The sequence below is a fragment of the Kogia breviceps genome, chromosome 1 (genome assembly GCF_026419965.1).
Source record: "Kogia breviceps isolate mKogBre1 chromosome 1, mKogBre1 haplotype 1, whole genome shotgun sequence".
NCBI classification, from domain to species: Eukaryota; Metazoa; Chordata; class Mammalia; order Artiodactyla; family Physeteridae; genus Kogia; species Kogia breviceps.
This window is the reverse complement of record NC_081310.1, coordinates 23,982,742-23,995,070: the sequence shown is the minus strand read 5'-3', so window position 1 is coordinate 23,995,070 and position 12,329 is coordinate 23,982,742. Positions and strand designations below refer to the sequence as shown.

Sequence of the window (12,329 nt, the reverse complement as noted above, 5' to 3'; positions counted from 1 at the left end):
TTTTTTTTTTTTTTTTTTTTTTTTAAGCTGTGCTGGGTCTTCGTTGCTGCGTGCACAGGCATTCTCTAGTTGTGGCGAGCGGGGGCTACTCTTCACTGCAGTGCACGGGCTTCTCATCACGGTGGCTTCTCTTGTTGCAGAACATGGGCTCTAGGCAGGTGGGCTTCAGCAGTTGTGGCACTTGGGCTCTAGAGTGCAGCCTCAGTAGTTGCGGCACACAGGCTTAGTCGCTCGGTGGCATGTGGGATCTTCCCGGACCAGGGCTCAAACCCGTGTCCCCTGCATTGGCAGGCGGATTCTTAACCACTGCGCCACCAGGGAAGCCCTAGGAATCACTTTCTTGCTTTTCTTTTTGTTTTACCTCTGTGTACGCATCACTAACCAATTCAGCTCAATTTGGTCTATTCTAGGAATAAAGTTTTAAAGAAGATACATTAAAAAAGTCAACAAAATGCCAATATTTGCATACTTCCATATACTTTAATCAATTTTCTGAATGCAAATTATTCATGTATTATTTATATAAGTGGAAAAAAACAACGAGGGTTGGATTAACAGATTCAAAATAATCACAGAGGGCTTCCCTGGTGGCGCAGTGGTTGAGAGTCCGCCTGCCGATGCAGGGGACACGGGTTCATGCCCCGGTCTGGGAAGATCCCACATGCCGCGGAGCGGCTGGGCCCGTGAGCCATGGCCGCTGAGCCTGCGCATCCGGAGCCTGTGGTCCGCAACGGGAGAGGCCCGCGTACCACACAAAAAAAAAATAATAATAATAATAATAATCACAGAAAACAGTAAATGCTGTTTCATTAACATGGTTGAACTACAGGTAATTTTTTTTTCTAGTTTCACTTTTCTTTTTAAAACTTAGATATCGGGCTTCCCTGGTGGCACAGTGGTTGAGAGTCCGTCTGCCGATGCAGGGGACACGGGTTCGTGTCCCGGTCTGGGAAGATCCCACATGTGGCAGAGCAGCTGGGCCCGTGAGCCATGGCCTCTGAGCCTGAGCGTCCGGAGCCTGTGCTCCGCAGCGGGAGAGGCCACGACGGTGAGAGGCCCGCATAACACACACACACACAAAAAAAAAAAAAAAAAAAAACAACCTTAGATATCATTGCTTTAACTAAACTTGATAATGTATAATGGCAGTGGGGGTGGGGAGGAATCAGTATTAATTCCCTAAAGTAAAAAAATTAAATAGAGCACTTAAAGTGCCCAACTCTTAAGGATGATGAACAGTTTCCACACAATACTAATTTGGAGCCTTTACCAGGGAAGGATAGTCAGTTTCATTTTCTGACCAAAGGGCCCTATGAGCAGGGCCACCAGGGCACAATTTACCTGAGGTCTTTTAATAAATCTAATTCAAAGCTGCATAAAGCCATTTTGAATCTTGTGTTTTCAATTTTGTTGTTTTCTTGGAGGGGAGGGGAATGGAAGCCCACTAGCTTAAATGCAAATGCACAGCCCATAGATTATCCAGGGACCATTAGACAGAACAGATTTCTTCTGCACAACATATTAACAATTCTTCTAGAACATGCACCAAATAGATGGGCTAAAAAGATCATACTACTCGCAATGAACAAAAGAAGATTATGAACAAAACTATTTCAAAACCTCAAGCATCTAGAAAAGAAAGTGGACCTGTTGTAGAAACTGTTCAGGTTCCATTACTAAATTGAGCAAAATTTGTTGGACCAGGTGGATATCAATTAAAAATAACTTCAGGCTGAAACAGGATTAACTATTAGGTGGATGAAGAAACATTTTCTGTATTTGTACCAACATCCAGTGCTATGCATGAAGCAAGAGACTTTATTACCAAAATCTGCGAAGATGATCAAGAGCAGTAGTTAGAAATTGGAGCAGTGTACACCGCCACAATAATTGAAATCAGAGACATTGGAGTAATGGTTAAACTATATCCAAATGTGACTACAGTACTACTTCGTAACATACAACATGATCAACGGAAGATTAAATATCCCACTGCTTTAGGATTAGAGTTGGCCAAGAAATTCAGATGAAATATTTTGGATGTGATCCGGCTGATGGAAGAATGAGGCTTCCTCATAAAGTGCTCCAGTCTCCAAATAGGTTTGTCTTTAAAAAAAAAATTCTTGTTACTGTGGCTAAAAATGGAACATCACACCACAGCCTTTATCTCCTACCCCTACATCATCACTGGGTCTCACTAAAACGATGGTAAAGAGTCAAAAAAGGTATAAATCAACAAGGACAAAGAAAAGAGAAGGGAAGGCATCATGGGATAAGACGGCTCAGTAAAATTTTTGAAAAGCAGTACTAAGCAGAGGAAAGGTGACTGACTTAGCAGTGTGAAGGAAACCACATCCTAGAGTCCCCACAGAGGGGAACTATAGATGAGAATAGAGCCAATTTGGCTCTCAGAATCCTATCAGGTTAAGTTCTTGGAGAATCCAGGTACAGAGGAAAGTGGGTGAAAGAGTGATCAACCATGGGACTGAATACAGGCAACGGGTTCAAATTTAGTATATAGAACAGACAGTCCCCACCCTTCTGTTACCCTGCAGCAAAGAACTGTGGAGCCAGCCTGATAGATCTCTGGAGACACTGAATAGGCCCAGAAAAAAAATCTGCGTTTCTCAACTAAAATGGTGCACATCCAATCTATCATCCTAAAGTAAAAGATACCTCTGGATGAACTCTATCCACACAAAACACACAAAAGACAGTTTATAATCTGTTACTGACTCACTTAACATATGAAAAGATAACTAAGAACCACCAAACATTTAAGGATAGCCACCAGATCAGAAAGACTACAATAATAAAAATAACTCCAGAGAAAATAGAGATAATACATGGAACTAAATAAAACCTGAAACATACATAGCTAGGAGAAGATATTTCATCCATAAAATAGAACAGAATACTATGAAAAAAGGATGATCAAAGAGTAAGAGCTGGGCTTCCCTGGTGGTGCAGTGGTTGAGGATCTGCCTGCCAATGCAGAGGACATGTGTTCGAGCCCTGGTCTGGGAAGATCCCACATGCCGCGGAGCAACTAGGCCCGTGAGCCACAACTACTGAGCCTGCACATCTGCAGCTTGTGCTCCGCAACAAGAGAGGCCATGACAGTGAGAGGCCCGCGCACCGCGATGAAGAATGGCCCCTGCTCGCCGCAACTAGAGAATGCCCATGCACAGAAACGAAGACCCAACACAGCCAAAGATAAATAAATAAATAAACAAATTAATTAATTAATTAATTTTTTTAAAAAAGAGCTCACAGAAATTTTAAATTGGGGCTAAATTTTTTAAATCTAAAAGAAAGGAAGATGAAGAAATCTCCCAGAAAATAAAATCAGAGGCAAATGAGACAAACTTTTGGAAAGCAAAGATAAGCTAACCTAAGATCAACTCAGACAGTCAATATTTGTCTAATGGGGTTCTACAAAGAGCAAAAACAAACTGAAAAGAAAAAATTAAGGTTGTGTGAATGACAGGCTAGGCAAGGGTTTTTGGTTTTTTAAGGCCATCTGGAAACTCCAGGAAAAAGCAAAAGTTATGTAAGAAGAAAATGTTTATGTAGATATCCACAGTCAGTTCCTCATCCACGATTCAACCAACTGCAGACAGAAAACATTCAGGGGAAAAAAATTCCAGAAAGTTCAAAAAAACAAAACTTGAATTTGTCATGTGCCAGCAACTACTTATATAGCATGTACACTGTATTAAGTACTTTAATCTAGAGATGATTTACAGTACTTGGGTGGGTGTGCATAGGTTACATGCATATACTATGCCATTTTACATAAGGTACTAGAGTATCCTTGAAATCTGGTATCTGTGGGGGTCCAGGAACCAATTCCTCGTGGATACAGAGGGATGACTGTACATGACTGCTCAGTGAATATTTGCTCAGTACAGTAATATAAAAGGAGAGGGGGGAGAGAAAGGAAAAAAAAATCTCCTGATGATAGTGTATTGAATATTTCTCTTATTTCTATGAAATTAGGCATTAAATTCCAACTGCAGGTGTTAAATCGCCAGCAGCAATATTTACATTTTGTCTGATATTTAAAAAGCTCTTTCCCTAACAATTCATTATGTTACATACCTGCAATTATTTAAATAACTTAATTCCAATACTACTTGAGGGTAAAAAAAAGTTAATAAACATTTTCTCCTTCTCCACAGGAAAACGACCTGGGATTGGTTTACTTTCTTTAAGCACATTTTACTAGCAAACATCAAGTTAAAATAAATGTGAATTATAAGTTGTCACCAGGCAACACTGTTTAAGAATGTCATCTGACTGGTAAAATGTATTGGGACTATAAAAACTGTGAGTGGATTTTACAATATTTGTATTTATACATCCATTAGGAAATTAAGATTTTGGCTTCCATGACTAAGTCTGTCTTGTGTTGTGCAGGAACTTGGAATCTTCACTAAGAGGCTTTCACAAGACACTTGTTTCTATAGAGCAGTGGTTCTCAAACCATCACAAATCACCTCAAGGGCTTATTAAAATATGGACTGCTGGGCTCTACTCTTGGAGTTTCTGATTCAGTAGCTCTAGGGCAGGAACCAAGAACTTGCATTTCTAACAAGTTCCCAGGGAAGCTGATGTTGGAAACCCTAATTTGTGGCTATAGACTGTGAGATTCACCTAAGTCAAGATGGTTTCCACTCATGTGGTCTCATTCTCTTGCACCTATGCTGTTCTCTCTGGGGGCTAGAAAATGGGCCCTCGACTGTTACAATGATTTCTAGTCATGACATGACTGATGCAGCCATGATGTGTTTCCTAGCCTATAGACCTGGTGGCAAGTTAGGCCTATTGGGTCCTGCAGGTATGAATGTCAAGCCAAACCCAAGAACCACCACTACTGACTTGCAGAGTTGGCATTATTCTACTTAATCTACTTTTTTAGAAATTATCTAATAGATTTTTGTTATAATAGAAAGCTAATAACATGTGATCCAAAAGAAACAAGAGTTAAAAATCTCTCACCTGACTTAAACTGGAAGGTTGAATATCAATAAGTCTTGGTGAGAGAAGGCCAGCCACAAGACATCGATTGTAACTATCAGGAATGACTTCATTGAGAGATGGTCCTGATTTCTTTAAAAAAGTCAAAGTCTACAATAGATTGATTAATATCAGTCACTATTCAATTCAAATAATCAAAATTAAAAATAACTAATAAACTCATCACCCTACTTTACACTTAACATTTTGAATAAAACTAAAAGGCACTGAATGAAAATTGTGGAAGACTACATTTCTGTACTTCTTGCAAGGAAAAGTGCTTATAGGTTCTTGAGGTAACCAATGCTTGCTAGTTACAAATAATACTACTGATAAAAGTATTTTAAGTTATTTATATGTAAGGTAACCCTGTTACCTTCTGTAAAGTTGACAGACTTGGTAACAGATCTTAACAAACTTAATATACAAAAGAAAAATCTTGCAGTTTATTCCTCTTGGTCTAGTGTGAAAGAGATCTGATATGAAGTATAAATACGGCATTCATCCACATCTAGATGATTATCATTTAAAGGGTCTGCCACTTTGTGTTTTCCTGGAAAAGTATTTTCAACATACAGTCATAATCCACTCTGGGCCAGTCACTGTGCCACTGTGCTAGGTACCTTCTTTGCATTACTTCATGTAATGCAAAGCTTTACATAAGCTTTCTGAGAAGGAAGAGAATTAAGAGGATGGATAAAAAGGGATGCAGTAAAGCACTGATTTACTTTTGCCTGGGGTTCAGGAGCTAACATCCATATAAAGCTGCTAAAAACATCCCAATACCTTAGAACCTAGAAGGCTGCCATCAGTAACTGATGCTACTAGCTGCTAATCTCATAAACCTAGCAGAAGCTACCTTTTAAGATGAAACAACCGTTTATATAAATAACACTAAGTAAAGTTTAAATCCATGATCTGACTTCAGTTCAAGAAGAAACACTCTGTCCAAACTGTTATTTGTTACCTACCTCCTTCTGAAAACCACTACAAGTTATATGAACAACTCCTGAGTTTAACAAACAGGTGGCATCTAAAAAATAAAATTTAAAAAAAGATTAAAAAGAAATCCATTTACATATTATATTTGGGATGGTATTTATACAGTAAAATTTATCCTAATAACAGATTCTTAGGCAAGGTATGGAATTACTACATACAATAAATTTTAAAGTAATTTGTCCACGTATTTCTATCCTAACAAGATACCAAACCTTATCACAAGTGCACTTAATGTGAAATAGTTAATATCTTTTCTAGCAAATTCAAAATAGTGATAATTTCTCTATAAAACATATAAACACTAAACTTCCTGTGTGTATATATCCAGTTAACTTCCTAACTTATCCACATATTAACTAATAACAATGAGAAATGAACAATATGCCACACACACACATACACACAACACAAATACAAACACATACTCTTGCATGTTATTTTTCTCTAAAGGTAATGTTAAAGAAATACATACCAAAGTTGTAAGTACTTGGGTTAAAAAACTGCTCAGGAGGTGGATATGAAGGAGGAACTCCTCGACTTAAACTTCTCTCATGTACTAATATATCCAAGATATAATGTGAAGAAGTCCTACTTACAACAGAATCCAGTGACCACAATGCAAAATAAGAGCAATTATGTAGATATTCTCCTGATCTAAAAGAAAATTTTACACAATTATTAAGTCAATGAACTGCTACACATAAAAATTCCTATATATGTATATATAAATAAATACATACACATATACATAGAGAGAGAAAGAAAAATCATACCTTAACGAATCTGGCATTTGTGCATGATACCAACGATTTATGTCGAAAAGCCCCAAATATATAGAAGGCTTTCCCTGTCCATATATATTCACCTGCCAGGTAAAGACTGAAACACTGGTGTCAGGGGACAGAGCTAAAAGAAAAGAAGATAATTTTTAAAAATAGAATAAATAATCTCAAAACAAATCTCCCAAATAAAATTAGAGCAAGACTTTCTCATAAATTAAGAGGCTTAATTCATATTTGATTTGATTGTGTCAAATGTGTCAAGACACATTTCTATCATTTATTCTATAAGAAGAGATTCATTCACTTGTATGTTGACTGTTTTTCTATTTCAAGAAGACCTTATTAAAAAGTACTCTTTGGCAACTTTGAGGTATTGTAGGTAGAAAAGTAGAAAACGATTTAAATGAAAATTCTCCCATGAATATGTCACTGCTACCAGAGAATATCAATACTTAAAATGGATGCCTTTAGGCTTTAGGGCTTAATTCTTTAGAAGAATTCTAGTTGAGAAGGATTGATCCAGCTATATGGTAACGGGTGAGGTTGGGGGAGATAGGTACCTGGATGGTGGCTGGCCTAGAAGGATAGGAACGAAGTTAAGCGATCAATAGAAGCAAAGAGGAAAGTAAAAATCTGAGGCACAACTAACAGGCAATATAAAAAAGAAGATGTGGGGCTTCCCTGGTGGCGCAGTGGTTGAGAATCCGCCTGCCGATGCAGGAGACACGGGTTCGTGCCCCGGTCCGGGAAGATCCCACATGCCGCGGAGCAACTAAGCCCGTGAGCCATGGCCGCTGAGCCTGTGCGTCCGGAGCCTGTGCTCCGCAACGGGAGAGGCCACAACAGTGAGAGGCCCGCATACCGCAAAAAAAAAAAAAAAAAAAAAAAAAAAGAAGATGTGAGTTGGGAATACAGGGTTTGATAAGTTCTGTTTTGACATGTTTAGTTGGATGTGAAGAATGGATCACAAATATAGATGCGGGGACTAGGACAGAGGCAATCTCTGGAGTGAATGAGCTAACCATGAGAATGAATCCCAATAAGAACAAACAAAATCAGGGCCCCACTGAGCATTCCCAGAACTAAATAAACCTATCCCATTATCACATTCAATCCTCACAACCGACCCTTTGCAGAAGGTATAAATGTATTATTCCACTCACAGGTAAGGAAACAAAAGGCTCAGTCACAAATGTTAAATAATTTATGAAAGGTTACAACTAGTGACAGAGCTGGGATTTGAATCCATGTTGGTTGGATTCTAAGATCTATGCAATTTTCACTCTGCTAGGATGTTTACCAGGAAGAAGAAAGGAGACAAAAACTTCAAGGCAACCAAAGCATGTTTGCTGCATACGTCTCAAAAAATACAGAGGTGAACATTATTCAGAGACTATTCAGAGACTATTCATACTAGTTACAACTAGAGACCCTTTTTTTGTATGTCTGTTTTGAGAGCTGGATCAAAATACAAGGGTTCCTCATTTTCTTAATCTATTCAATTCTTGAATTCTACACATGGCAATCTGGAGAGCAAGACATACCCGATATCTCACACAGACCTGAATAAATTCCACAGTTAGTATTCCAATGAACTATAGAAAACAATACCTGTCATATATCTTAAATCAAGATAAATCTTAAATCAAGTATTCACATGATATATAATAAGAGTACTTTTAACCAACCTTCATTCATGCCTTCCTCCCTGTCACCATGAGATCGAAATTTCTCTACAGTTTGGCATCCCAGAAGTTTGGTATTACCAGTCTGGCCCCTCAAAGGAAACATGCCACCTGTGAGGTCCAGTGTATATCTTTCTTCACAGTACTCTAACCCCTGAAACAGAAAATGTACAGCAATCTATATCCTAATAGGATTCTCGGAAAAAGTCATTCTAAAATTAAATGTTCTCCAAAAGAGTTTTCTTACAATACAAAGCGAACAAAAAAGTTAAAAGACTGAATGAAGAGAACAAATTATTGAAAAGGGTTCTAAAATTTTATATAGCATAAAACACAAATAAAAAGACTATATTTAGTCTCTCAAAAATAATTACCAAGAAATCTAAAGCTGTTACTGAACACGGGAACCTTCATGCACTACTGGTTATGGGGGAAAACTGGACCTAAGCATTAAAATTATATATACGTATACTCTAGACCAGCAAACCTACATCTGTGTTTTCACTGAAGTTCTTGCTCTAAAACAGTAGTTCTTAAATTTTTGTTCACTTATACCTGTAACAATCTGACAAAAGCTATGAATTTTTCCCCAGAAAAATGCATACAGTTGTCCCTTCTGTCCATGGGGGACTGGTTCCAGGACACTCTTCGGATACCAAAATCTGTGGATGCTCAAATCCCTCACATAAAATGGAGTAATATTTGCATATAACCTATGCACATCCTCCCATATACTTTAAATCATTTCTAGATTACTTATAACACCTAATACAATGTGAATGCTACATAAATAGTTGCTGTGGCACGGAAAACTCAAGTTTTGCTTTTTGGAATCCTCTGGAATTCTCCCCCCCACCCCTGCATATTTTTGATCTGAGATTGGTTGAATCTACAGATGTGGAACTGGAGGATTGGTGGGGGCGGGAAGAGGGACGACTCGGCCACTATGATCATAAAGATGCCACACATAATTCAGGGGCTTCACAAATTCCCTAAAACCCAACCACATACCCTCAAATACTAGGTTAAGAAAGCCTGTTCTAGAGAAGTTAATGTGATGGCTAACCAAATATGGCTATTAGCAGCACCCCACTATTTTGTCAAGAATTCGGCCAGAAAAATAGTCATCTAAAACGCTAGATGCATTTACCCTCTTTTACAACTGCAAGCAACAAGACTATAAAGTCACCCCATGGCTTACTGCTTGTTATCTTAGAACAAGAAAAGTGGGGTTATTTTTCCTGGCTACCAATTAGGCCACAAGTTTGAGTCTTGTCTAATCCCCTCATTTTAGAGGAAAATGACACCCGAAGATTTTAAGATTGCTACTCTGGTAAAATACCAGTCTCCTGATCCCTAATCTAATACTTTTTACATTATATTACGAATATAGTATTAACTTGAATAGAAGAATAACATTTCAGTATCTTAGTATCTTAAAACAAAGACTTAAAACACGCAAACAATGAACAAAATGGTACTCTGAACCCATACTACCATTACCATTTACCTCATATAAAATTTGTCCTGATGCCAAACACTTTCTGTCACCAAAGGCCAGCTGAAGCAGATGCAAACTCAAAACATCCCCTTCACTGAAAGAAACAGAAATTAGCTAAGGAGAAATATTGAATATCTTATTAATGCATTAAGCACCTTTTATTGTCCAAATAAATTTAATCTGCATACAATACTGAGTGCATGTGACAAAACTGAGGTCACTGTAAAGAATTTAGTTTTACTTGGTTGTTTTCACAAAATGCAGTCCTTTGAAATAATAACTGATTTAATTCTTTACTGATTCTAATTAACTAAAGCTTATGTTGCTTGCATATTTTAGGTGACATCTTATGTGGCTAAGACTATAACTCTTTACCCAATATTCCTTCTCCCTTTCTTCAATAGGTATGCTTTACTTAGGCAATACTGGAAGAAAAAATAAATGGGATAAAAAAATTGTTCAGATAAACATCCCTTCTCATTCACCACATGGAGCCTTCAGAAGGCACATTACTCAAGCTGCTGCCAGCCCATATTACACTCAGATGGATGGAAATATGGATTTCACTTAATGAGGAATATCCCAATAGCCGTCTCTATATTTTTATTTCTATTTTCCTCCAGGACTGACAAAGTGACAAATCAATTCTTCCTTCATTGATTTACTCACTAACAAGTAAGACAAAACCGCAAAGCGAGGACATCTAACACAAAAACCCAAGTTGACCACAATTCATGTACGGACTTGGGAAGAGAAAGTATTAGGAGCAGTTATCAAGAACATGTCATTTATACCACAGACTTAACTGTTTCACTGATCATCAAAGAAAGTACTAAACACCAATGAAAAATAAGAGAAAATCAATACTTACACTGTCCTAGCATTGGAAATGAACGAGCTTAACCTGTTTGAAATTAAATTGAAAGGAAAGATTTCTCACAAGCTATAGCTGGAATAAAATTAAAGCTTATAAAAGACGGAAAAATTAACTGAATTAATCCTAGGAATATACTGCAAAAGGCAAGTAGAGGGACTAGAGAACACAGTACAGATACATAAAAATGAGAGAGGCATACACAACAAAGAGAAAAAAGGAATGAGATTATAAGAGAAAAAATGTTCTTATGAGAGAACATAGGCCATAAAAATTGCCTAAGGAATAAGAGGTTGCCTACTCATGTGTATTGGCTTACTCTCTGAAATAACACCTAAACAGGTCAAGCAAGCACAATTTCTTCTTACTGATATCTCAGAATTACTCACACATGCAGAAATAATCATTGATCTTTTAAAGTCATTTCAACCACCACTTTCTAATTCACTGAATTTATGTCGCTTTCACTAAAAAGAGACAACACAGTACAAAGCTTTGCAAAAGAAATTAACTGCTACTCCATTCCTGACAAATATTTAAAACCACATGTATCACTTACCTATCTTGTGTAGACTGAACAGCCCACAAGTAACAGCAATTACGAGGATCATTCTCAGGTTCTTGAAAAGTGACAGCATATACAGGAACTCTTCCACCTTCCAACTGTGTGCAGTATCTACAATAGGCACAAAAATCAGTACACTTCATACTTTTAAGTTATAATTTCATGAAAAGGAAGAATATGCCTCATGTAAGAATCTGGGTTACAGCAACTGCTGTTCATACAATCCTCTTATCTTCAAAAATACACAGGGTGCAAGACATCAAGACAATGAGCATGGCACCCCATCTCCCAGGTAGAACTGGGAAGGGTTAAAATTACTAAAGCACATGCATATACACATGCATGAACTAGTCCTTCCAGGAGTGTAAACATATGCCATGACGTACTGTTCCCCAATAACAGGTACTCTAGAAAGAGATGAAATACTGCCACGACACTCAATTTCAGCTGCTTGGGTTTAGAGTCAATTTCCCCATTATGACAACAGAATGAGTTAGAATCTGAAGAGTCCTCACAAACCCTTTGGAAAAGCATGATCGGTGAAGGATGATAGTGCTAAAGAAAACACTGTAAAAGCCAGGTTCTCCAGGCACTCCTTTGGGAGCTATGCAAAAACAAGAGTTGATAAAAAGGTATCAACACTGGGCTTCCTTGGTGGCGCAGTGGTTGGGAGTCCGCCTGCCGATGCAGGGGGCGCGGGTTCGTGCCCCGGTCCGGGAGGATCCCACATGCTGTGGAGCGGCTGGGCCCGTGAGCCATGGCCGCTGGGCCTGCGCGTCCGGAGCCTGTGCTCCGCGACGGGAGAGGCCACAGCAGTGAGAGGCCCGCGTACCACAAAAAAAAAAAAAAAAAAAAAAAAAGGTATCAACAAAGAGAGTTGAGATGGATTTCCCATAGG

General features: G+C 38.2%; 1 protein-coding gene and 1 pseudogene across 7 annotated transcripts in view; one reads left to right on the top strand and one right to left on the bottom strand.

Moving 5' to 3' along the window:
• Positions 1 to 12,329, bottom strand: part of AHCTF1 (AT-hook containing transcription factor 1) — an 85,600-nt gene that overhangs the window by 47,348 nt on the left and 25,923 nt on the right. For 4 of the 7 annotated variants that reach the window (XM_067028926.1, XM_067028940.1, XM_059068648.2 and 1 more), the window contains exons 6-13: positions 11,426 to 11,542; positions 10,864 to 10,896; positions 10,002 to 10,086; positions 8,495 to 8,645; positions 6,798 to 6,930; positions 6,497 to 6,678; positions 5,994 to 6,055; positions 5,005 to 5,133 (exon numbers count right to left, since the gene is read on the bottom strand). In XM_067028926.1, the coding sequence (XP_066885027.1) occupies positions 5,005 to 5,133; positions 5,994 to 6,055; positions 6,497 to 6,678; positions 6,798 to 6,930; positions 8,495 to 8,645; positions 10,002 to 10,086; positions 10,864 to 10,896; positions 11,426 to 11,542 (892 nt within the window). The remainder of the gene's footprint in view (positions 1 to 5,004; positions 5,134 to 5,993; positions 6,056 to 6,496; positions 6,679 to 6,797; positions 6,931 to 8,494; positions 8,646 to 10,001; positions 10,087 to 10,863; positions 10,897 to 11,425; positions 11,543 to 12,329) is intronic. The other 3 variants (XM_067028932.1, XM_067028950.1, XM_067028962.1) reach the window with 1 other exon arrangement.
• Positions 815 to 2,212, top strand: LOC136793107 (polyribonucleotide nucleotidyltransferase 1, mitochondrial pseudogene; annotated as a pseudogene).